This window comes from Sinohyriopsis cumingii, chromosome 2 (genome assembly GCF_028554795.1).
Source record: "Sinohyriopsis cumingii isolate HCF-2022 chromosome 2, ASM2855479v2, whole genome shotgun sequence".
Taxonomy (NCBI): Eukaryota; Metazoa; Mollusca; class Bivalvia; order Unionida; family Unionidae; genus Sinohyriopsis; species Sinohyriopsis cumingii.
In genome coordinates, this window is record NC_142962.1 from 111,085,683 (window position 1) to 111,110,448 (window position 24,766).

The 24,766-nt window shown below is 34.9% G+C and overlaps 2 protein-coding genes across 2 annotated transcripts in view; both read right to left on the reverse strand.

The window, feature by feature from the left end:
• LOC149805610 (uncharacterized) overlaps window positions 1-3,308 on the reverse strand; it is a 28,034-nt gene extending 24,726 nt beyond the window's left edge. The window contains exons 1-3 of the mRNA XM_089950244.1: window positions 3,111-3,308; window positions 1,350-1,454; window positions 927-959 (exon numbers count right to left, since the gene is read on the reverse strand). Coding sequence (XP_089806370.1) covers window positions 927-959; window positions 1,350-1,454; window positions 3,111-3,216 — 244 coding nt within the window. The 5' untranslated portion in view covers window positions 3,217-3,308. The remainder of the gene's footprint in view (window positions 1-926; window positions 960-1,349; window positions 1,455-3,110) is intronic.
• A 202-nt stretch (window positions 3,309-3,510) lies between these two features.
• LOC149805611 (uncharacterized) lies at window positions 3,511-22,949 on the reverse strand. Its single transcript, XM_089934462.1, has 5 exons — window positions 20,013-22,949; window positions 13,600-13,684; window positions 6,550-6,627; window positions 5,335-5,430; window positions 3,511-3,527 (listed from the first exon to the last, which is right to left on the reverse strand). The coding sequence occupies exons 1-5, from the start codon at window positions 20,118-20,120 to the stop codon at window positions 3,511-3,513; spliced, it is 384 nt and encodes a 127-aa protein (XP_089790588.1). The 5' UTR covers window positions 20,121-22,949.
• Window positions 22,950-24,766: the final 1,817 nt, after the last annotated feature.

Genomic DNA, 24,766 nt, shown 5'->3' on the forward strand with positions numbered 1-24,766 from the left:
GCACGACTATGAAAAAGAGCCAAAACTTTGTAGTATTTATTGATTTTCCGTTCCACAGTATATCTATGTATGTCTACCGTCGACTCGATATACAATCAATAAATATCAATGATTTATAGGAACTAGAACATATTTTGAAAATCAATATGTGTGTGTGTATCCATATTTGTTTTAAAAGACAGTAGTTTTCGTGGTTGAATAGAAGGTTTAAGGAAGCTAGCAACACTATGAATCCTTTCAGTGGTCGATTATAAAAAGCATCAATATGATTCAGGACTGAAAAAGCAATCTGGTGTATTGACCTGGAAGTGTGTTTTCATTTACTGCCATGCATATGGTTGTTCCAATATATTCTGGTTTATATACTGGAGCCTTTGAAATTAATATGAAAACTTATCATGTTCTATAGAACTGTCAACGTTCACTAATGTTGTTTAATTTCATTTTCCACACTTGGGTTGTGGTTATGAGATATGACTCGTTAATAAATCGTGTGCATGAAAACTGCACATTATAATTAAGTCATTATCATGGAACAACGAAAACAGTATGTCATCCATTGTAATATCGAGCCAAGTGAAAATGACAAAATATTTTCCATAACCGATCATTCAAAGAATAGTAAAGGATATACCTTGTCGACTGAATAACACAAACCATACATGGATGATCATACTGAGCTATACAAATTATTTCAAAGCTTACATTAGTCGTTAGAGTCTTTGCAAATCACATGTGCTTGATTCTTAGAAGCGTTTCTATGTTTATATGGAACTTAGTTTTATTAAGCTTAATGTATTGCAATATTGTAACCTGGGCAAAACACAGGTAGCAGATTGAATGACATAGTTTACACACGTGCCATGCATTGAACATTAACAAATCATGCATTTCTTAAATGTAAAATATTACAAATATGTACGTACGAAGGCATGCCTTGAATAAACTCGGTTCGCAATCTGGAAATATATATAATTACTTTATACTCAATACACATATAATAAAAGCTTTCCAAAGCAAAGTGATATGAGGTCCAAATTGATACTGGTTAGCTATTCTTTAACAACAATGGTACCGTTCAATCATGGTAAAGATGGTCGACGATAAATAGTAAAGTACGATACATTATTTGCAGAAATTACATAATACGAACATCATGAAACTGTACGATCGACAATCAATGAAGCAATGAATATTTGTCTGAAACATGCAAATACAACGTAGGGAAATTGAGTCACATACAAAATAAATCGATCTGCACTTACGTGGAAACATGCATGCGTATATTTAAACAAATATGCATAATGCATACACACAAATCAATTGACCAAAATGTCATCGACTCTTACCTGCCTCTAAGTTTTGATCAGTTGATATCTGCTGGTGGAAGTTTTTTACATTATGTATCATAAGAAATGTGTTGCCCAACCTCTCGGGTGTGAACTCAACGGGAACTGGAATATAATAGGCAGTCTATCGTGGATACAAGATATTCAAAATATTCATAGTATAACATACAGCTTCAATCATATGATTAATTATCTTCCTTGTAGATCCAGAAACGTTACAGAATTATTTTAAAGGAAATAAGTTGCACCACATTTAAACGAAAGCTTCAAATAATCAAAACGCTTTGAAAAATCTTACCATGCTATATTTTTGAAAACAGGAAATAAGTTGGTCATATTATCTTATAAACAGACTGCGTAGCTTATACTGACAACGTCGGATAAGGATATTTACTGTAGTTGTTTTGGTGCTCGAAAGCGGGATCGAATTAATTGTACACATTGATAAGATGTGTGAGTGGCATTGATGCTAGATATAATATTGTCTATTGGCTTTAGTTTTACCTTGCAATTGTTCACTACACCTTGTATGAACATAATTAAATTACATAATAACCAAGGTTATGCAAAACAACTGAGCAGGTGAAATGTATGCTTATTTGCAAATTAATTATATTTCACTTTTGTCATTTTCGTAGTAGATTATACATAGTCTCGTTTGGTTCATATAGTTTGCCGACTGATTTGTTTAGTTTTGTTTACAAATATGGCATGTTTTAAATGAAGAACAATTTTCTATCAACTTAGCATTGGTTTCAATTTCCTGGGCAATATATCTATAAAAAAAATTCAAAGTATCTCTCAAGCTTGAAATTATTAGAATACAAAGAACGCGTTAACGCAGAAACATGCACAAGCAATTCAATTTATTTCTCTAAGTTCCAAAATGAAACTTAAATAAGACACTAAGAGTACCTTGAATAAAATCCAAATAACTATAAATGGTATATCACAAGTCAATCTTGAATATCCGGAAGTTCCACGATGATATAATTGAGAAACAATTTGAATGAGTCGTCAGTAATCCCAAAGTAACTCTTTAGGCAAAAGAGCAAATTGTCGCGCTATGATTCGTATGAATAATTTGAATAAATAAGTTCTATCAATGTATTTCCGAACCCACATATAAGTGATTCCATAGAAAGTTCATTAAATAGGAGCTAATAATTGTTTACCTATTGCATACATATACGTTCTCATTTAACTTACGCTGCAATTGCATCCTCTGAAACGAACTAATAACAAATTCATCTAATTCTTCACAAAAGCTATGACTTTGAACTTAACGTTTACTACATATTTTGTTTACATATAAAGATCATAACAAATAGTCACGTAGACAAAACGTGACACATTTTAGGCAGGCATAAACGTTACCCTCAGTAGTGGACATAGGTTAAACACACAAAATAAATTATATATATATATATATATATATATATATATATATATATATATATATATATATATATATATATATAACAATGTGTCCAAGAAGTAATCGCCATCTAGAAAACTGTAAAGGTATGCTATAATTTATGCAACAACTATTAATAATAATAATAATAATAATAATAATAATAATAATAATAATAATAATAATAATGTCAATTCACATTAGTTATAACAACCACATTGTGGTACCGTTTCTGACTGGATCATCCTTTAGCAAATTGTACTATAATATATCTGTATTGTTTGTGATATTTACTATGCTTACATGATAATAACCAATGAAGAAAAAGAAGAATATAATTGTACCTTTAGGAATTGTCATTTCCATTTCTTCTTTTTCAGTAGGTGTCATGTTACCATGACGATTGTTAACATGTGATAATAGAGGTTTTGTTTTCCATGCTGTAAACATACAAACATTAAACCGATGCTACCAAATAAACATTATTGGTTGCAAGCTGAATAAATCATGGTGTATTTAGTCTTGCGGTGGCGATAAAATGTGCAGCCTCATTAGTGCTACAACACCGTATTGACATAAAATCTACCTCACCACGTTCGCCTTGGTGTGGTGATATATATATATATATATATATGTGTGTGTGTGTGTGTGTGTGTGTGTGTGTGTGTGTGTGTGTGTGTCTGTGTGTGTGTGAGTGTGTGTGTTTATAATAATACAAAAGAGTTACACGTTTTTTAAGTCAGCTTAGACAGTCAATCTGCCTGAAAAATTGAACTTACCCACAGGAAAGTTGTGCTTGCCACAAACACAATATCCCAATATTATTAGAACAATACGAAATATATCTTAAGGACATATAAACTCTTTGATTCCTTGGTATTCATGTTGGCACCTAACAGTCATGTGCAGATAGTAATATTATTTCAGATATATATTTAAATAACATCCGTATAGAGACTCTTAGATTATAAGGAGTTAAAATACATTCATAGATGGAAGACAAAAAGCAAACCTGTAAATGTATATATATATATATATATATATATATATATATATATATATATATATATATATATATAGATAGATAGATAGATAGATAGATAGATAGATAGATAGATAGATAGATAGATAGATAGATAGATAGATAGATAGATAGATAGATAGATAGATAGATAGATATATAGATGGATAGATAGATAGATAGACATATAGATATATAACGGGATACAGATAACATATTTTGGAAATACATATAATTATAAAAGAGAGAGAGAGAGAGCTATATTCATCAGAATATTTAAGAATCCGACTTTGACAATATTTTGAGAACACATTCTTCCATTCAAGTGTTTCCAAAGCATTGTGTAAAATGTCTCCTGCAGTTATTACGTAAACAACATTTCAAAAACGCCTGAAATGGGTGCTACATGTTCCTACCTTAATCATGCTTTCTTTGAACGAAATCCTCCTTGTAACTGATCGTTAGAGATGAATCTCATTTATTTATAAAATCATACACGTCACAGAAATCTCAAGAGTTTCATTGTTTGCAATTATTAGTCCAATTGCTCCTCGAAATTACCGACCATTCGCCATAAAAGGGCGACACATCTATGAAAACGATCTGTGAACATATATGACGATTGCCAGGGCTACCTTACAACCTAAAACTCTGCGAATCCCTAATACTTACACATATTAAGATTACAGTGTAACCGATTACATGAACTATATACATTTATTTTTTATTTGGCAAATCATGATGTAAATAGTACATATTCTTATTACCACATCTTCTGCGTGAGAAATTGCGAGGTTGATATAGACTCCAAAATGTAACTGACATGTGCAGTGTATGAAAGAAACTGTAGCTTTGTATGCAGAATAATGTTCTACATCTACATGCTAAATAAACGTGTTGATATATGATTGCATTGTGGCGAGATTAATGGTAAAGACAAAACATAAAGAGTCAGGTGCTGAACAGGACAATTTGTCAGCGAGATTAATCGCACGAGTTAATGAAACAGACGGTCAATAATTGTCTTATATCATGCACACTTCTTTAAATTATTTTGACTTCCCAGCGGACTAGTACCTTACAAATCTGAGCTTGCCCAAAAATAATTTCAGCTTGTGTGGGGAGTGACGCTAGTGGCTTTCTAAATTCCTGTATCTATCTATATATCTATCTATCTATCTATCTATCTATCTATCTATCTATCTATATATATATATATATATATATATATATATATATATATATATATATATATATATATATATATATATATATATATATATATATATATATATATATATATATCTATTTTCTAGCTATCTATATATCTATCTGTATATCTATTTATCTATATATATCTATCTATATATATATTTATTTATATATCTATCTATATATATCTATCTATCTATATATTTATCTCTCTCTGCATATATATATATATATATATATATATATATATATATATATATATATATATATATATATATATATATATATATATGTATGTATGTATATAACAAAATAGGAAACAAAGCATAAAATACTTGTTCCTTTATAAATTGTTCTTTCCTCTTTTTTAGTAGGTGTCCCAATACCATGACGATTGTCAACATGCGGTAATACAGGTTTTGTCTTCCATTCTGTAAGTATACAAGCATTGCATCAACGGCAACAAATCAAATACCCCTTAACACAATGTATCATTTTTGGTTGCAAGCACAACCCATCATGTTGTAGATAGTGGGGCGTTCACAGCAAAATATAAAGCTTTATTATTCCTACAATATTCTCTTGACCTAACACTTCAACGAGAATGCTCGCCTTTGTGAAGCTTACATTTTTTTATGTATATTTAAGTTCGGTTTATATATAGGCTGTTCGTAATGATTATATATTGTATATATTTTAATTCTTACTCAATCGTGTACAAAGTCAGGCCACTGTGTACATGACCAGGGACATTTTTGTGAAAACAACACAATAACAGCTAATATTTCTCTGTGAATATAAGTAAATATAACGACCTTTATCCATGGAGGTAAACATGTTTGTCTTAATCCGAGTCTAGGACATTGACAATCCTTGATGAACAATCCTTGTGTACCCAGTATGTGCCCCATTTATCATAAGTTTAGTAATAGTATTTATCTTCTTAGGAAATGAAACTTGAAACTGGACAGAAATTGCAAGAGAGAAAGAATAATTATTTGATGTTGGTCCTCAAATAAAGGTTGATCCGGACTACCTGTTATCTCCATTTTGCAAATGTGTTTTCAGATTTAATCCAAGTGCATGTGACAGATGGAAAAGCGACAGCTTTACCATCGAGGGTTTGCAATGATTTATACTTGCCGAGAACTAAAACTGACGTTTGAAATATCCTGTCTGTTTAAAAATGAACACATGTATCATCTTGAATGACTAAAATATTAATGATAAATTAAACAGGAAATAGTAATTAGAGATGACAGAAAAATGTCATACTTTAAAGAGAATACGTATTACAAGAGAGATTTCTTTTTTTTCGAATTTTATTTTTAAAAAATCACCATAAATCATTAAAAGCTGTTTTCTTTCATAATCTCTATGTATGTATAACAAAACAGTGCAAATGTTGATAATGCCCTTTGTGTGGGCACGTTCTATTTTATGTCTCTCCATCCATGATTAATTTCCTTCCGATATAAGGAAAGGTTCAAATTTGGAAAAGTATTTCTAACCAGTATGAGCGATAATGAACTACATAAACGCAGATATACCTTTGAGAAGAAACATAATGATCACTACAGCAATAGTTCCTGCTAACACGATAATGGTGTCTGTGTTCAAGTCTGGGTCTGCAATATATGTTAAACAGGGATTCAATTATAGCTAGAGTTTAATTCATATGCTGTTAAATAAAACTAGCGTATGTGTTATTTGTATGTACGTACCAGTTGATAGATTTGTTAAATTGTAGGTATTACTAGTTAATTAGTATATTATCATTTTTTTTTGTCTCCTGTAACGTCTGAGTCGTGTAATAATTTTGCTTTATTGTACTGCTTCATATTGCACGACACGTGTGTCTAAAATAATAAAGTATATTCTGTACTACTTTGTAAACAAACCACGCTTTGTAACGCTATATGTTTTAGTTTGTTAGATGTGTTGATGGATGAACTTAAGACGCTGGTTCTTTGGTTGGGAAGTAAAGATGAAAAAGTCAACTGCGTGGACTAGTTTAAAGAGTCACAAATGAAACTTTCAAACAAACAAACGAAGGAACGTGATATTCACAAATTCTACAGCAAACGTGAGAGACACAGCGTTGAAAATGTCATTGTAATCATTTAAACGGTTAACTATGAAAACACTTAGTAACGTTTCGTAAATGGAATGGTTCAGACTGATCTGTGTTATCTGGGTTACATAACAATCGGATATAGAAAGCATATTGAAGCCCGATTTTATGCGTGTCTATATTTTTGTAACTCCTGGTACAAGATTTTTCTTATTTTTCGTAATTTTTATTCATGCTTGTAAATATAATTTTTGTAATAACTGTATATTTAATTCGGCTCTATTAAGAACACAAATTGAATAGGATCTATAGCTAGGTGTTAACATATATGTTGACAAATAGCAATAATAATCTAAATAATAAGTCTTCATATGGCGCCTATGGCGTAGTTTCTCAGAGTCTGATGGAATATGAAAGCTTGAGCAATAATTATGTGGATTCCCACTGTTTGCACAAAGTTATGTGAATATACTTAGCTTGTCGTCAATCAATAGTGTGTTGTTCCATCTGGTCTTTGGCGATTACACTCCCAATATGCGATGGATATAGCGATAAAATTAAGCAGTTAGTTTCATTCCGATTTTTGGATACATTCACACTTACTGTGCTCCTGATGTAAGTCTGCAACCGTATTTTCGTTGAACTTAGGTGTTTCACTAGAGGAAAACATTTCTTTAGACGGTTTGGAAACAGAAAGTAACCATTATATTGACTATACTATTATTCTGGAACTGATAATAAATATTCGGAAGAATTTTTAAAAATGCCATCTTGACATTGTCACGGTTCTTGGAGGACCAGTACATTTACGGTATTGAAATTTCAAAGAGACTTCGTATTCTTTTAGGACTTGTATTTTACATAACTTGTTGATTTTGCTTTATTTTTGTTACTAGTGTTTATAATCATAGAGTCGTAACATAAAGCAAGGACCTGTCCGGGACACAAAATTTAGAGAAATTACACTTGTTTTGAAATTCATTTTATTTCGTAATTATCTTAGTTTCTAATCGTTTGATTTTATAAAGCGAAACCAAAAAACTTTCACAAAGTCAACTAATGTGGATAACGCTATTTTAAATCCTGGCAAAGACAGGTTAGAGTCCTTCAAAAACGAGGAATTGTGTCAAGTCGCCTTTCAATATGATCGTTCAGAGGCAAGGCAATTTATATTAATACAAAAAGGTAAGAAATATCTTGCTTCAGTTTTTGGAAGAAAAGAATAATTGTGATAAAGGTGCCTTGCGTTTGATTGGTAAGTCCAAGTCTGGCTATACTTTGCAAGTCATGAAACTGATTTGAAATTAAAATACAAAAAAGAAACGAAGCTTTAACTTAAAAAATAAGGAATGATATGGACAAATATAAAAGTAAGAAATGGAGATGAAATTATAATTTAAAAAAAGGAAAAGGTACTATAAGTGAAAATAAAGGAAACAGAAAGAAAAAACAAATGTAGGAAAATTAATGTGAGAGAGAGACACACAACTACAGAAGAAGGAATAGATGGGATCAAATTGCAAAATGAAGATATCTAAATGAAATTTCAATAACTAAAAGACGAGATCTAGATGGAAATGCAAGTAAAATTAAAATAAATATAAATTGCTGATATAATGTATTCAGCTCATAAAAGTTCAACCTTCTCTGTTACAAATACTATTAGATTGCTACCTCCCTTTAAAGAAGATGTATACCAGTATGTTTGTATTTTGGAAAAATTAGGTAGAGAGTTCAATAATGCCAAGAGAGCATGGGACTTTATTATTACATATCATACTTATTCACAAGGCTCGCAATGTATATAATTCTATGCCGGTAGAAGCAAGTACTGATAACGATTTTGTCAAGCAATGTATCTTGAATAGTTATGATTTGGTACCTGAGGTATATCGACACAGGTTTGGGATTTGTATAAAAAGAAATACATGTCGAGGTAGCTAAGGAAAAAAACAACTATTTATCCGGTGGTGTGCAGCTGAAACAATTGAAAAGCTGCATCAATAGCGAGGTCAATAAATGAACACAAATATATACGTTAGATGAGGTTATTCATGCAGCGAACGAGTATTCATTTGCTCACAATTTTCTTTTGTCAATAAGAAATATTCTCTGCAAATGGTTAGCAGGAAACCAAAAATCAGTCTCAATCGAGTAGTTACAAATTTAAGTTGCTACAAATAACAAGAATCCAACATCTAACAAGACTGATTAGAAATACTTAACCTGTTCCTACGTGCACTTATTGCACTAAAACGGGGCACGTTATTTATGACTTCTAGAAGTTACAAAATAGGTAAGATAACAAAGACAGAGCTGCTCCAAATGCTCTTGTTACTCATATGTCAAGGTCATGGTCTTATATTTGAAACATTACATATGTGGGGTCATAAAATACCAGTCTGATTATTATTGAGAATTATGAACAATTCATGAGAACATTTAGTATATCACTACTTGGTTATTCCACCAATTCCATCACTATTATAATATTAAGGGACACAGGAGATTCTCAGATTTTTGTATTGTGAGGTACTTGGCCAGTGTCTGAGAATTCTTCATCTTCTGTAAGTGTTATTCTTTAGCGAGTAGAATGTTGTTTTATTCCTGTTCAGACCTAGCTTCACGACCATTGACTGTTGGCGCTCTGAATTCTGTACCGATTAAAATTGTTCATTTATTGCTATGGACTGACTTAGCTTTATATCATTTGTGGTTAGTTCACTTGTAACTGATACACATACTTTGGATCAAAAGATTATTCCTTTTGAAAATGAAATCCCTGCTTTATAACCTTCTTATGCAGTTACTATACCTGTGGTAAAAAGGAGTTCTTGAGAATGAAGTTGATCAGGAAACAATTCATTTAGCTGACACATTGGTTAGAATTTTGATTAGGTCACGTTTGGTTCATTTAATGATCAGTCAAACTATGTTGATCATTGTCATGTTCTTTTAACAATTCATTCTCTTATTTCTAATCAGGATGACACACGACACTCTCTTGTCGTCGAACACCTAAAATATCATGATATCTCCAGTTTTTTTTATAGAGGGCTATTAGCAAAGCTGAGTCCACAGAGGTACCAATTTAATATGTTTGTGAAACATAGGGGCCTTATTAGGAATTGGAGACCAACGGATGTACCCGCTGATGATGAGTGGTCATCTAGCTTTCAAACTGTGGTATCTTATAGACAGGAACTTCTTAGCTTAGCCCATGAAACTCACTTGGCTGGACATTTCATTGTATGTAACGCGTAGCACAAGATCTCACAACATTTGTAATGGCGAAAATTAAGAGTGATGTTTCTGATTAGTATAGATCATGTCACACTTGTCAAATGTATGGAACATCTAACCAAAAAATACTTAAAACTCATTTTCACCAATCATGCGTTTGACGAATCATTTCGTGGAATAATGGCAGAATACCGAAGACCAAATCGGGCAACCAATACACGTTGCCCGCTATGTGTGCGTCAACAAGGTTTCCAGTATCAATTTATTTAAGGAATATTAAGACTAAAACTATATTCCAAGGCATTAATTAATTTTTCTACACTGTTTGGCGTTCCAAAGTCTGTACAATCTAACCTGGATTATAGCATAAACTCGTTTTTTTCCGAAGCAGTACTTCACTATCAAGGCATTACTCCGAAAAGCTCGTTCTTAGTTTCTCATACAAATGCAGTAGCCTATAATTAAGGGGAAACGGGTGTTGAACTATATTTTTTAACCTGTCATATTCACGTGACATGACAACATCGATTAGTTTCGTAAAATATACTTGTTAATTTATTAACACGGACAATTCTCTGGATATGTTTGGTATACGTGTTTATTTATTTGATATAGGGATCATGGTTTTTTGTTTTATGTGCTTTGTCGTGTTTTATACTGCACGGCGTAAAGTATTTGGTGCAAACAATCTTACTCGTGAATCATGCAAATGTGCAACAAGAAAAGCGATGCAAGTGAGAAATCAAAGTTTCCTATTGTGTCTTCATTGTGTTATTAGTCGAATTAATTTGTAGTATATATGTGTTTAATGACCATTGGTAATTCACAATTCAGAACAGGTGTTTCCGGATGGTACTTGATTGTGCGTAAATTGATACATTTATAGTAATAATGATGTCTTATTTCATTCAGTTAAGTTTCATCCACCAATTTGAAAATTTTGTGTGAAAGTATAGTTTATTATATCAAAAATTCAATATAATTTTGTCCACATATATTAATGCAGTGTAAATCAATATGGAGTTTGTAAGGACATGAAATGACTCTGATAGGTATAAATAATCATGTGTGTGGCAAAGAAAATATGTTTTGTGTAATTGCCAAATATACTTTATTTCCCTAAAATACAAAGCGAATGTGTTAAAACTAAATTACAGCATGGTGAATGACTTCCTAAAGTCTTAAATTCAAAGGCATTAGATCAAAATGTATTCCAATCATAGTGTTATTTTAATGGTGTATCAGTAATACAGAATAATCACCAATTGTCTTTAAATTATTTCATAATAATCCCGTTAATGCTATAAATCGAACTATTATTGAAATACATTTACTTATATATCCAAAGTATTTACCGCTGTCATATATCCAAATGGTCTTTAAACAAATGTTAGAGCCCTATACTTGAAACGAATGATTAAATTAAATAAATGAATCAATCCTTTCAATACGACATTTCCAAGACTAACAGTTTTAGTGAGAGTGTATAATACTCCATAACAATACATTTTTATAGAATGCTAATATTCAATAGAGATAATTCGATAAGAGTCTTAGCACGAATCAACTGGATGATTCGAAATAACTTTATCAGTAAGCAACTCAGCTTTCCATGCACCGAATAATCATAAAATAGGCCACTCTGGTCTTTTCGAATGCACTTATGATTTTGCCGGATCACGTGATGTTTACTCGTATTAACATTACTCACCAAATTTGGAAATTTATGAATGAATCAACGCATCTTAGAGTGCAATCGTGCTATCATAGGATATTAACTTAAAATGCCATTAACTAACTCACCGTAAAATGAAATATTAAAATTAAAAGAATACATATACTACATATAAACATAGAACTGTTTAGACAATTGGTATTACCGTATTTAATACTGTATTAATTAATAAAATTTGATTTTAAATCTCTCACCATTTTCTTGATATGCTAAGTATGATTTCAATGAAAACTTTAATAACTCTAAGATATTGGTATAATAATGTCCCTTTCTGTACACAACGTGGCACACTATACTGCCTCCTTGTATCTTGCTATCTAAAGCACTACATGTATTTGCTAATGACTACACTGTACAATGACAAACAACTAATTTATCTAGTTATACATTGTCATATACGAAACAATGTAACTAGTTACCGAAAGTACAGAAAAATATCAATAAATCACTACATTGTAGATAACTGTTTGGGTAAGTGTGAATTATTTCCCTATGCGTGGTCTATTCGACACAGCGTAGGATCCAAAGCAGAAAAGTACATTGATATATGCATGAATACATGTCATATTTACCGTCATGACGCATGCTGCGTTTTATTTCGTTTATCATTTGCGTTTAGTGCCAGTAATAACATCCGACATAACTGAACAAAGCACCATCTTGTAAAGTATGAAATTGCTGAGATATCTTGCCTGAACTTCTTTTAATTTTGCTAAATTTTCTTCCTGTTTTTTCTGTGTTTGTTGTGTTTAAAATTTTATTTTTACGCACTTGTTTTGCTGCAATGCCTCCTCAAACGATAACATAAATGCATACCATATCTTACTAGCTATCATAGGTGCAAGTACATTCAATACACATTCAATTTATTCACACATATAAGGTTTATTTATAATAAGTTCTTAATGGCATGAATGTTTCATTATCATTAGAATGGTGGTAAGAGCAACGAATGACGATATCCGAAGATAAAAAAATATTGGCGGATTTACGCTTCGAGAAGTACGTTCTGGGAGAGATGATAAGAAAAGAAGTGAATGGGAAAAAATAAAGAAGCAAATATGTCTTGTTATATTGTGTATTTCAGAAATTATCATAACCGAACGAAAAGAGCAGACCCATTACATAACATCATAATTGTTGCCACTGGCGTTTTACGTTAAGCCCAATGTATATGGCAAATGCAACGCTTGATTAGTGTTTATGCAACATTATAATTACCGTTCATTAGCTCAACTGCCCCAATGATGGGATATATTATGCGTAAAACGTAAGATGTATCGCCTATTTAAGTTCATGTAAATACATTGTAAGTAAAACACATTGCCTCTGAATATTTACATTTCCACACTTCATCAATAATGACGATTTGATATTTACTACGAACATACTGGGTATACAAATATAACAACACACGGTCACTTTCGAGTATATGTCAATGCAAGAAGTCACGTTATGTAGTTTCTACAACTGTGAGCAAATATTGCACCGTCAAAAATACCAAAACTTTAAAATTTGAATCATTTAATTAACACAGTGCACGCTTACGCATTATGGATGGGCCATCTCTATGATGTGGATCGCGCCCACACTCTGTGGAATGACTTCTACCGTGGAATCCGTTTGCCCGCTGCTAAAAGTTAATAATAATAATAATGGTGATAATAATAGCTCGAGCATATCTCTCTGTATCTAATAAATATCCTATTCTCTGAAACATCATCTTTTTACATCATAAGTATTTTGCAGACTCCAAAAATTCACCTTAATGCAATAATTTTTTTAGCCTACTGTCATCTTCTGGAGTTTATTAAATACTTGATACATGATGTGATTGCTTCCGTATGTCAAATAGGATTTGCCAATTAAAAAGCGATAGAATGCAGTATTTTTAATTGTATTATAATTGTAAGAATCGAAACAAAGTCATAAATAGATTATGTACTTACAAGTAAGAGTAATACACATGGCGACTGTCATTGCAAAGCGAAAATAAAATTCACAACTTCAGGAGTTAAAAGCAACTAATACATTGTAACAAGCTAGAGGGGTTTCTTGACAAAGCGATGTCAAACCCTGACATGAATTCCGCTAGCAGCCATAACATTTCCCTGATTCCAATGTCCTCTGTAGAACTACTGTTGTAAACTGGAAATACCAACGCGTCTAAAATATACATAAGTTTGCTTTAATTTATACATTACCACTAATCTCACAACTTCACGATGGCTTACCAAACAAGCAACAGCATGGTTTCTCCCCATTAACATTCTGTAAAGTACCGTCAGTATTGTACGCCGTGAGACTATACAAATCAACTACCTAATACAGAGAACAATTTGAATTAAGCCAGTTAAATCATGATTTTAAGTCACATTCCGCCTGTAAATAAATACCATATTTCCCCTATAACAACAATAAACGATGCCTGCTGACGATGGAACAGTCCCTTTCCTTTTATTTTATTTCATAATTTACCACTCTCTAATAATAAATCCTGAACCTGGAGTAACACAATCAATCTAGGCAATTATATTTTAATGGCGACTACTCGTGTGACTCTGACATGAACTCACCAAAGGTAAACCATGACATCATGAAAACTCACTAACACTACACTCTGTGACGTTCGCTCCTAGTAATATGCTAATTATTACGGTCCTAGGACTATCTCTCCAGCACCAACTTTTCATAACCAAACAAGTATTGACACAAATCTATATATATATATATATATATATATATATATATATATATATATATATATATATATATATATATTTATATGAGACACTATTATATTTATTATTAGAGGAATTAATCCCGGAAAAGAAGTCTAGATTGTAATTAAACAATGCTGATACGTCAATCGCTCAGCATGTTTATCCTGTATTGTTTTGCTTTGTTTTATTTCAAACCAAGGGGATGTAGCTCTGTGCAACTAACGCGCTGATGACACGCAGACCCATGTTAAATCAGGGTCAGCCAAGATACTCCTATGTGTGTTCGTGTTAACATGTTTTTTTATGAGATGTATGTCAGAACACATTCATTAAATGTTAACGTCTGGTGTGTAATGCATATGACTACTGGTATCGTGTACACTTACCGTGATGGTGTTCTTTTGGTGTTTCCTGCTCTTACCGTGGTTGTGTTATTTTGGTGTTTTTGTACTCTTACCGTGACGATTTTATTATGGTGTTGTGTACACTTACCGTGATGGTTTTCTTATGGTGTGTACACTCTTACGGTGATGGTTTCCTTGTGGTGTTTTCTATTCTTACCGTGATGGTTTTATTATGGTGTTGTGTAGACTTACGGTGATGGTTTTCTTACGGTGTGTGCACTCTTACGGTGACGGTTTCATTGTGGTGTTTTGTATCCTTACCGTGATGGTTTTCTTGTGGTGTTTTGTACTCTTACCGTGATGCTTTTCTTATGGTATTGTGTACACTTACCGTGATTGTGTTCTTTTGGTGTTTTGTACTCTTACCGTGATGTTTTTATTATGGTGTCGTGTAGACCTACCATGATGGTTTTCTTATCGTGTGTGCACTCTTGCGGTGATGGTTTCACTGTGGTGTTTTCTATTCTTACCGTGATGGATTTAGTATGGTGTTGTGAAGACTTACCGTGATGGTTTTCTTACGGTGTGTGCACTCTTACGGTGACGGTTTTCTTGTGGTGTTTTGTACTCTTACCGTGATGGTTTTCTTGCGGTGTTTTGTACTCTTACCGTGATGGTTTTCTTATGGTATTGTGTACACTTACCTTGATTGTGTTCTTTTGGTGCTTTGTACTCTTACCGTGATGGTTTTATTAAGGTGTTGTGTAGACTTACCGTGACGGTTTTCATATGGTGTGTGCACTCTTACGGTGATGGTTGCATTGTGGTGTTTTCTATTCTTACCGTGATGGCTTTATTATGGTCTTGTGTAGACTTAAGGTGATGGTTTTCTTACGGTGTGTGCACTCTTACGGTGACGGTTTTATTGTGGTGTTTTGTACCCTTACCGTGATGCTTTTCTTATGGTATTGTGTACACTTACCGTGATTGTGTTCTTTTGGTGTTTTGTACTCTTATCGTGATTGTGTTCTTTTGGTGTTTTGTACTCTTACCGTGATGGTTTTATTGAGGTGTTGTGTAGACTTACCATGACGGTTTTCTTATGGTGTGTGCACTCTTACTGTGATGGTTTCCTTGTGGTGTTTTCTATTCTTACCGTGATGGTTTTGTTATGGTGCTGTGTAGACTTACAGTGATGGTTTTCTTATGGTGTGTGCACTCTTACGGTGACGGTTTTATTGTGCTGTTTTGTACCCTTACCGTGATGGTTTTCTTGTGGTGTTTTGTAATCTTACCGTGATGCTTTTCTTATGGTGTTGTGTACACTTAACATGATTGTGTTCTTTTGGTGTTTTGTACTCTTACCGTGATGGTTTTCTCTATGCTATTTTGTACTCTTATCTTTCTGGGATTCCTATGGTGTTTAGTAATCTTACCGTGATTGTGTTATTTTGTTGCTTTGTACTCTTCCCGTGATGGTGTTCGTTTGATGTTTTGTACTCTTACCGTGATGGTAATCTTATGGTGTTGTGTACACTGACCGTGATGGTTTTCTTATGGTGTTTGCATTCTTACCGTGACGGTTGTCTTGTGGTGTTTTGAACTCTTAACGTAATGGTTTTTATATGGTGTTTATACTCTTACCGTGATGATTTTCTTATGGTGTTTGCACACTTACCGTGATGGTTTTCTTGTGGTGCTTTTTACTCTTACCTTGATGGTTTTTCTATGGTATTTTGTACTCTTATCGTTCTGGGTTTCATATGGTGTTTAGTACTCTTTCCGTGATGGCGTTCTTTTGGTGTTTTGCACTCTTACCGTGATAGTTTTCTTATGGTGCTGTGTACACTTACCGTGATGGTTTTCTTACCGTGATGATGTTCTGTTGATGTTTTGTACTCTTACCGTCATGGTTTTCTTATGGTATTGTGTACACTTGCAGTGATTGTGTTCTTTTGGTGTTTTGTACTCTTACCGTGATGGTTTTCTTATTGTGTTGTGTACACTTGCCGTGATGATTTTCTTACGGTGTTTGCAGTCTTACCGTGATGGTTGACTTGTGGTGCTTTGTACTCTTACCGTGATGATTTTATTATGGTGTTTGCACTTTTACCGTGATGGTTGTCTTGTGGTGTGTTGTACTCTTACCGTGATGATTTTTCTATGGTGTTTGTACACTTACCATGATGGTTTTCTTATGGTATGTACACTCTTACCGTGATGGTGTTTATGGTGTTTTGCGGAAAAGCAACGAAAGTAACATTTTAATGCTGAGCTAAAGCTTAACAGAGCCACTTCCTCATTATCACACAAAGGCTGATCCTACGGTAACCTTAATATGTTTGGACGCTAACTGAGCCAGCGATGCCCTTACGACCTCTTTCGATGAGTTTTATTTAACATTAGAGATGGTCATTTAGAAAGGTATCACTATTATAAGAAAGTTGGGTTTATTCGTATAATTATGAGATCAAACTGGTATTCTGAATCTCGACACTTTTGGTGTACAATATATACAGAATAGCAGTTACGATTTATTTTATACCTTTGATCAAATTGACAAAAACAAGTTTTCTTATTTTACAATGTACTTGATTTCTTACTACCTTTTTATGTAGTTCGAATCCGCTTCATATTTTGTTACGTCAGCTTGGTGTATTTATTAATTTATATCATTTATTACAAAGCTATGACATTGTTTAGGTGCACTTGCCATATGCCGTTCTTCGTGCTCGCCTTTTAGCTATTTATCTGTAATGATTTGTGTTTGTTCAAATTTTGCCCCTGATCTATAGTGATCAACACACATCCTTATGTGTGAATATCTGAGCGTCTCCATCTTATACTGTGATGCTAATTCTACAACTGTTGATATCTTTAGTCTGGTTCTCAACTGGTTTACAATTACTGCTATCTTTTCCATTTAACGTGATTTTATTTTCCCCGTACTTAGCATACAGAGATATCTTATTTCCTTGGACACTTTGTTCAACGTATTCCATGTACAATTTCCCTTTCTTCGTTGTCACCTTTCCACATATGTATGCACATCAAGTATTTCTAAATTTCGCTTGGTGATCCATCTACCTTCCATCATTATTTTGCAGGAAAATGATATTGATCTAACTTGTGTAATATGCTAGCGTATTTTTCAGCTGAATATTCTTTCAACCTAGCGCTCTGCTATATCAATCTGTACCGTTCAATTAACTGATACGATTATCTGATACCTCTTGAAGCAACACAGTTTTCAGGGATGTAATAAGTATATTAAAATCATGCAACTGTCAGCCACTTGAAGCTGATCACATACATTAAGGAAATAACGTATTCCGGAAATTTTGTCTAAGTGTCTGTTTATGTGAACAACAAGCCAACTGAAAAGGCTATTGTATACAAGGGCGACTGATTTTAGATCTCTATCCTGCATTATCATTCTTAATATTAAAACGCAAGCAGCTCCTTCATATAATGGGTATCCATGATTTGTTTAAAACCAGTCTTTGTAACTTTTTTAAAATTTAGTCATTTTGTTATTGCGTACCAAACGACACGAGATTTTACTGCACACAAATAATAGTAATAGTTTTAGTGCAGCATAAATACAGAGCACTGCAGTTGTACTTGTAGTGAACATTTTATTAAAGAAACAAAAGGGGCTATGTCCTTATCATGTGTCTAAAGTGTTATAGTTATTCAATTGTTAACTATTCGGTTTACATTGTCAGTCATATGGTCATACGTTTGTAAAGTTTAAAATGTTTAATATTTCTTGTTTATTTTCACCAAAAGCGCCGATGCAAAAGGGACCGCATTAATGTTTTCAAGAAGTAGTCGTTCTTGAGACGAATGCAAATTCTGCACTTCATTATTCTATGTAAATTTAAATTAGTCCAAATGTAAATTTAATTGACTTATATATATGTACTAATAATTTAGGTTTGCTTTCTTGAATCATACTATTTTGATGTATTATTGTTCCTTAATGTATACGTTCGATGTAATTTTTTGTAGTGGTTGCTTGTTGTTTTTTTTTTCTTCAAATCATGTGCATAATAGTGGCCTAGTGATTAGAGCAACCGCCTCGGATTCGGGAGGTCGTGGGTTCGATCCCCGGTCGAGTCATACCAAAGACTTACAAAAATGGTACTAACAGCTGCCTCGCTTGGCGTTCAGCATTATGAGGTTAGTGTTATGACTGGTCGGCCTGGTGTCAAGATAATGTGACTGGGTTGGACATTACACTACATGTCTGCGGCATGATGCCCCAGTGTTAGACATCACTATAATCTGCCACACTGCAGACATCGTAGCGATATGACTGAAAAATTGTTAACGCTACGGTAAAAATCAAAATCACATCAAACATCACACCGCATAATATGGTGGACATGGAAGATAGTGGTAGTTCCCAAGGCTACAATAAGTTGATTGACGACCCTAAGCTGGGCTTGTCGGGTATCACGCCCGCTATGCTGACATAACGAGTTCGACGCTAGACCAGCTAAGTTACCATTGTTCCATGATGATTTACTATCATTCCATTCGATCTCACTTTGTATCTCCCTCTCTCTCTCTCGCTAAGGTTTTAAGTATTCACCTGCATATCAAAAACTTATTTACATATAGAACATGCTAGGGACACAATTATAAATTAATGTAAATACACATGCCTAATTTGGAATGTAAATACACTGCATTATATACCTTCGAGTGTGCATAACTATTACCTCTGAAGTTATGTGAAATTTATGAACTAGCCTTAGTTCTGGATAGAGGATACCAGTACGGCCTTTTCACAAAATTACAAATTTCGAAGTACAGTTCACTAATGGCCACCGATAGTTTCAACGATATTTGCTGCTGAAATATTCGATCAATAAAACCAGCTTACCGTTGTTGGCTGCATTGATGTGAAGTCTTCCCACTGCTGCCATTCATTTACATCTAACGTCGCAAAATAGAGGAGCAAGAAGGCCATCAAAACGCGTTTTATTGTCATTTTGGTCAGAGATAAGTTTACCTAAAAGGGAAGAAAGAGAAATCCGCATTACCTATTTATTTGTCAAATGCAATATATATTAGAAACATGTCTAACGAATGTTCACTATAGTAGAGAATACCATACTGTCGCATTAATTGATGGGTGTTAGATATGAGATGAACCCTTTCCATTCCAATTCTTATGTTGTAAGAGGATGTTATAGCATAATAGCTGTTCTGAGATTCCATTATTGTCAATTTTATCAAGGTATTATCATAGTCCCGTTCCTATATAATTATCTATATCTCTTTTAAACACCGTTAGGCGTGTTTATGCATACATGATTTTGAATGATGAAAGATTAGACAATATGAATAATTATTTGTCTTTTAATTCCTTCAACCACCTATTTAATTGCTTGTTTTTCTTGCCAAGCAAATTTTAATCTCGTGTGTGGATATGATTGAATGCCTCTGCGTGGATCAATCATGTGTGCATGGTTACACCAGGGCAGCAGGGAAAGGTACAACAAGGCATGCTAGAGAGAGAGAGAGAGTATTGTGCGAAGCACAATTTCTTCGTTCTCGTCAGCGTCACCTCAAGCGTCACAGGAAGCCGACCTCGAATCACCGTAGCGATAGCTTCATTGACGTCCTAGGGTTGATGCAGGATCAGGTCAGTGACAAAGACATGGTCGTCATCAACAACGTAGCCAGGCATTTTTTTTATTATTCTATATTACTACATATGATAATTCCGGGATCTACTTTTTGTATCGCAGGCTTTATTGAACCGGCTCAATGATGTTAACCAGCACTCATCCACAATGACCTCATCGACGGTTCATCTCACGAATCAACAATGAGATGTCAAAGGGAGCTCCACGTAGATACTATAGGATTTTAATGAACATTATATGATACGACGGCATGCCTGCTTGGAACTGTTTTGTTTTTCCTCTGGCCGTGGCTCGATGTGTTTGTAAGGCAAGTCTGGTTCTGGACACAATGGAGGTGAATCATGTGAAAGTCACGCCAAGCGGTGTCATCGATATAAATCTCACTATGCGTTTATATCGTCGGTACTAATGCCTGAACACGCAGACTTGTTGATGGTAATAGCGGTAATACGACTCGCGAAATTGCTTCGCTGAGAAATTGTTTTCGATCTCATTAAAGCTAATGATGAAATTCATTTTATTATACCAGTACATTGCTTAAATGTAGACTCGAGATTCGTCATGTGCTCGTCTAGGAAGGTCATTTATTTTCCAGCTCTAAATCGTCTAGCGAGCACATGCCGTTCCCTCAGCACTTACATCTAGATCTGTATTTCATTTAGTGATCTGAATAATCTTTACCAGGTCTTCAGTTGTCTCATGGGGCTCCTGAAGAGTGATAGTTTTCAGAGGCGAAGCAATTGTGCTAAGCGCATCCACTACTAGATGGAGTTTATGGTGATACCTAAAAAGGTCATAACTGGCAAGAGCGCTTGTGTTCGCCTTGAGGTTATCGTTTTCATAGTATATCATGGCTACCACCAGTGCTGTGAAATATACATCAGTTAGGGCAGTATATTTGCTCATATTTTGCTAGGCCGAGTTGTATGCTCACGATATTGTTGTATGCCATCTTCCACTGCAGGATAGGTGGTTAAATATAATGTTGATACCTCATGTAGTTCTGATGCTGCATGTGGAATTTCCAGCTCAACTAGATTCAGAGTGATACTTTCAAGATAATGATAGGACACCGCGAGAAGGTCTGCATCGATCTTTCCACTGTGATAGTACCAATGCATGTGGAATAGATCCTTTAAATATTCTTGAGGATCAAAACACTCTCTAAAAATGGCGGTTTACGCGTAGCTCATACTTCATCGTGAGAAGTACCTCCGCCATCCCTTCCATGATCGTGTCAACGTCCTCGTACCCAGGTCCGGTGTGCTGAAAAAAAATCGTTCTTCAATAGCCTCTCGGTGTTTTTTGCTGGCACAAAAATCTATAGCAATATCAACAACAGTCAGGAATAACTAGAAGCCAGAAGGCGGTAATCATGGCTTAGAGGACCAAATGAATAGGAGGAACCTGAAACTAAAGGAAGTGAAATCGGAGGAAGTATTCGCTCGTAAAAAAATAAGATGTGATCGTCTCACGGTTAAAATTGCTGATCGCATCTAAATAAGCTGGGCATATGGGTGTGGAATCGATAACGGGATAGTGGATATCCTCAGTCATCTTCTGGAGAACAAGTCTATGACGACAGACTGTTGCCATATTATATGCGAGGACCTGATCTAAAGCAACAAAGTTGTTCCATCTTTTGTAGGAACCAACTTACATAAATAATGGCTCTCGACGATACGACGCCGTTGTTTTTGTCGCGTTTGGTGACTTCCACGCTTCAGTATAATCCCCGGTTGGAATTAGACCATCAGTCGTCTTACGCGAACGGGTTGATCTGCGTCAAAGTATGAGACATCTTTAACTTCACCGAGAACAACAATCGGTTTTCGTACACGGCATCACCGCCATGGATTCAGCATAAAGCGATCATGATCATCACCAACCTTAACGTGAGCACGCATTGAAAAATACAGACGCGTGACGAAGATATGTACTTTCCTCTCCATATGTCCAATCTGGTAATCAGATGAAAATTCAAACTTAGGCCGGTGGAAATCATTCAGCCAATGAACAGGCCACGTCGTTGTTCAAGTCAGCAGCAATACTAACTGAGCAATCAGTCCGTGGAAAAAGTCAATGGCTACTTACCCCAAGCTAGCACGAACATGGATTTGATTATGTTCAGCGATGACTAAATGCGAACGCATGTCACCAAAATGTGGTTGTTCAGAGATAACGCTTCTGAAGAGGCTGTGATTACTAAATTCGCTGCTAGCGCGGACATGTTTCCACAGGCTGCTGTTGGTGATGTTTCTGTGGTCAATGAAGGAAATTCCAAAGTCAATTTTGCTTTTGATCATAATTCTGGTTACAACGTGGGAACATGGAATTCACAAGTAGATGTGCCCTTACCAATACGAGTCATCAGATCTGCATGCCGAGATACATGAACAGCTGATGCTTGAAAGAGATTCCATAGCCTAATACATGCACAAGGCAAGTTCAACTGATGACTAATAATTCACCTTGACGTGGTTGTCGCTGCGGATGCCCAAAATCACTCCATCGCCGGCTCAGATGCTCGAAGTGGAATCGACATTCTCCAGATTTTACTAATATACTTTCCTTTGAGCAGCAATATATTTAAGTGCAAACGTTTCTTGATGTTCAGGTGAATGCGTCCTCGAGAGACGCCACAAATCTAGGCAGCCAGCTGTCCGGGTGCGTGTTCGTGGTGTTTCAGCTGGCAGCACGACGAAACAACAAACAAGAAACAAGCAAGTGTTCGACAATCTTGGTCGTCTGGCGTTGACGTTCTCATCACTTTCAGTCAATATCCAGAGCGAGAGAGAGAGAGCTCAAATGCAGATTCACCAAGGAAACCCGAAATTATTCTCGCATGAACATGCTGATGATGGAAGCCACGTAGAAGTACCGAGACATGGACACAGACACACGGGTCTCGTTGGCCGATTTAGCTAAGACGTATCCGATTTTTCAACTTATATATATCCAATATTCTGACCGTCTCAAAAGATTCTTCCGTCAGCATCGAGATCCGGTGGACGATTTGCGCTCTATGGTATATTAAGTATGTGTGGACTTGTCTCAGCAACTAATACAATACATCATTGTTATAGAGAATGCTTCAACGCAGAAAAAAGACACGAACTTCCCATCGCGAAGGCGGATCCATCACCAGCGCGATGTCCAAGCTATTCACTTCCTTTATTACACCACTTCGACCTATGGGCTTACCGCAGTGACCACTGCAATTGAAAGAGCTAACCGAAAGGCGGTAATGGGCACTGAAATATATGGCACCAGCTCTGCTCGCCATCAGTCCAAAAACGTGTCAACCTCACCGCACGCCCTGGCTAAGCCAACCATCGAAAAGCAAATAATATTATCATTTAATATAACAACTTACGTATCACCATGTTTAACACTGCCACTGCAGTAGAAAAAATACACCTGTATCGGTTAGCTTCAGGCGTCAGCACTGACAGGTATGGACTGAGTGATGTAAACGCATCGGCATGCCACGTCGGTCGTCAAACTTGTCGCTGCACACCGAGATATCGTTCTGAACCTGTCAGCGTTTCAGAAGTTAAAAAAGAAGGATTCATCGAACCCCTCTTAGCAAGGATTGCCACAAAGTTAATGCCATAAATACACTGAACTACACGTGAAAATGCAAAATTTCTGCTAATGGACTCTCCAGAAGTGGAAAAGGGAGCTTCAACGCGGAAAACAAAGTTTCCTAAAACGACAACACCCCTGTCTAACATGGACATACAATAATCATTAGTACCCAGTGTTGGAAATTTCAGAGATGTATTTTCTAAGGATCAACTTCCTAAACTCATCACATCCGACGAAAGCTGATTGATTAACCTACAAAATTATTACCATGGACATGCACATTCGCTGGGTCGCCATCGTCAACAGACCACGTGCCAGCAACTACGAGTATTTTGATTCGTTTGGTTTACCTCCCCTGATGAACTCGTGTGTTACATCCAACAAACGCAAACAG

Excerpts from the sequence above, each read along its gene's own strand:
- LOC149805611 (XM_089934462.1), bottom strand. The coding sequence starts at position 20,120 with ATGACAATAAAACGCGTTTTGATGGCCTTCTTGCTCCTCTATTTTGCG. Across the intron at positions 13,685-20,012 it reads CATCAATGCAGCCAACAACG|CAGCGGGCAAACGGATTCCA; the intron begins GTAAGCTGGTTT and ends ATTAACTTTTAG. Across the intron at positions 5,431-6,549 it reads CATTATGTTTCTTCTCAAAG|AATGGAAGACAAAACCTGTA; the intron begins GTATATCTGCGT and ends GTATACTTACAG.